At 29.8% G+C, this 2,968-nt stretch overlaps 1 protein-coding gene across 1 annotated transcript; it reads right to left on the bottom strand.

The window, feature by feature from the left end:
- Positions 1-684: 684 nt before the first annotated feature.
- On the bottom strand, positions 685-1,623 carry LOC109558748 (olfactory receptor 6C70-like). The gene is given in 1 exon segment (XM_019960079.2): positions 685-1,623. A coding segment is annotated over 1 exon segment (939 nt).
- Positions 1,624-2,968: the final 1,345 nt, after the last annotated feature.

The raw sequence follows: 2,968 nt of genomic DNA, 5'->3' as shown, positions 1-2,968 counted from the left end.
GGTACATATACACAACGGAGTATTACTCAGCCATTAAAAGGAATTCATTTGAATCAGTTCTAATGAGATGGATATAACCTACAAGGGAAAAGAGGCTAAAAAAAAAGAACATATGTAACTTAATTATTTTGCTGTTCACCTGAAACTAATACATTATAAATTAACCATGCTTCAATTTAATAGGAAATTATTCTTGTTTACTAAGCTGACAAAAATTTTAAAATTGATTCAAAAAACACTTTACAAAATAATACTCTACAATACACTTTTAAAGAATAAGGTCTCCTGGAGCTTCTTAAGCATATTTAATAATTCAGTTTAAGAATTTTTAAAACTATGGCTTTTAATGAATCATGGAACATTCATTTAAATTACTTAAGAAATACAATACTCCAAAAATTTATATTCCATAATACAACCAAATCCCTCTATTCATTTTATTGTAACATTTTATTAGAGAAAATAAATTTTGCAATTTTATATTTCTAACACAGAAATACTTCATTTTGAAGAACAGAAAGTTAAATTCAGATGTATAGAATGGAAAGGTTTTCTAAGCTCAAGTAAGCACAAGTTATATAATAAATTAAATATTAGAGATCAATTCTTGTACTAGAAACATCAAAAGAGTTTTTGTTCAATGTTTCTTTTATGCTTTCATGTTGATTATTTCAATAAACAGTATTACTTGTCTGAAGCAGAAAATATCTTTCTAAATACATCTCTTAAGGCTTGTTTAACTTGCTGGTTCCTCAGAGTATAAATGAATGGGTTCAACAAAGGAGCAATTGAAGTATTTAATACAGCCACTCCTTTGCTTAAAGTGATCCTTTCATTTGGTGAGGGCTTTATGTAGATGAATATACAACTACCATAAGTGATGGATACAATAATCATGTGAGAAGAGCAGGTAGAAAAGGCTTTTTTCTTTTGTTGAGCTGAAGGAAATTTTAGAATTGTCTTGACGATATAAGAGTAAGAAAGAATTACCAATAGCAATGTGACCACGAGGATTATTACAGCTAATAAAAATGCAATCATTTCTAGTAAATGTGTGTCTGAGCAAGAAAGTTGTAGGATAGGAGAAATATCACAAATGAAATGATCAATGACATTTGAATCACAGAAATCCAGGTGAAGACCCAAAATTAGTGGAGGGAAAATAACCAAGAATCCAGTTGCCCAAGAACTGAGTACCAGATGATGACAAATTGTGCTGCTCATGATGGATGTATAATGCAAAGGCTTGCAAATGGCAACGTAACGGTCCTAGGACATAGCCACCAGAAGGAAAAATTCTGTAAGTCCCAAGAATATGTAAAAAAATAACTGAGACATGCAACCAATATGAGAAATCATCTTTTCTCTGTTTACAGTGGTGATTAGGAATCTGGGGATGCAAGCACTTGTGAATGAAATTTCCAGGAAAGAGAAATTATGGAGAAAGAAATACACTGGGGTCTTGAGATGGGAATCCAACAGAGTGAGGGTAATGATGGTTAAGTTTCCAATCATGCTCAACGTGTAATTTAGAAGCAGAAACAAAAAAATTAGGATCTGTAACTGAGAATCATCTGTCAGTCCCAGAAGGATAAACTCTGTGTGCTTTGTATGGTTCCTCATTTCTCCTCTGTAATTTCAAACAATTTATTGTAATAAAAAGGTATAAAAATAAGAAACTACAGGAATAGTTTTATCTTTAAGATATTATATATTAAAGGATACATGTGCACAAATATACCCATTTGCCTGAGTTTGAAGATATGCTCTAGAACTGTGCTGCAAATACTAATATTACCAAAGTCAACTCAGTTTTGGAAATTGACCTATAATACCCATAATAGTTATTTTTCACCCTTATTTACAAACTCCCAGTCAATTACAACTGCTTCCAATTTGTCCATTGTTAAATAATTAAATAAATCCTCGGTTCAGATTTCAAAATTAATTCATTCATTTTAATTAACTTTATCAAAATAAAATTATGCAAGTGAAGTGAATTAAAACCTACAGTTAAATTCTGAAACTTTAGATTTAATATTAAAGAGACATTTGATTCAAGCCCAATTAGTCACCTAGAGAAGCAACTTCTCTAGGAACTACTCATGAAGGCATAGAAAGGACAACAAGAGAAAAAGAGAATATAAGTGTGTAGTACCCCAGCAAAATAAATACAAGTCGAATCTAGGAAAACTTGAAATTGAATATAAAGCAGATATAATCACATTTATAAAAAATTAACAATGCATTTAGAACTTCAACATTTTGCCACATGTAATAGAGAACAAATAATAAAAGAGAAAACACAGAAAAGACAATCACAATCTCCACCCAGTTACACATATTCAGAGTCTAACGTCACTTGCCATTAAATTATCTTTTAATCAGATATTAAATTAGAGTGCATATATGTTTTTCATAAAAAGGAAATCTTTCAATAAAATGTATTTTTATTCTCTAATTTTTTATAAAAGCAAAACAATTTTAGTGAAATCAGAGTACTAATTGGTTATATATTTTAGAGGCATATTTTCAACTAAAATATACCCAATGATGCACTTCATTTTCCTCTTACTCTGAAGAAATGTTTGTCAACCATTTGTGAAATAGGTAGACTATTTCCAAATAAACATAGTATATAAGCACTGAAAGAAACGGAAAATAGACTGCATCATAGAGTATACAATGTTTTCTTCATTTTAAAATAAAATAATGTACTTTGCATTCCTTCTCAGCAATTATTTTGCCAATCAATATCTTTGCCTGTTCTAAAACTTTTCTTTTTCTTATTGAATACATAATGTTTTTCCTTCTACATGATTTAGCCTGTTACTTCACATAGGAATTCACAAACCCCACATTATTTAGATAAATAATTTTATTAATAATCATTAGCACATCTTTGTTTTTCATTTCATGTATATTAGCATATTCTTCTCCTCTTAGATTAATACTCCAATGAATTAGC

Source organism: Bos indicus, chromosome 5 (genome assembly GCF_029378745.1).
Source record: "Bos indicus isolate NIAB-ARS_2022 breed Sahiwal x Tharparkar chromosome 5, NIAB-ARS_B.indTharparkar_mat_pri_1.0, whole genome shotgun sequence".
Lineage (NCBI taxonomy): Eukaryota > Metazoa > Chordata > Mammalia > Artiodactyla > Bovidae > Bos > Bos indicus.
This window is presented reverse-complemented; position numbering and strand designations above follow the sequence as displayed.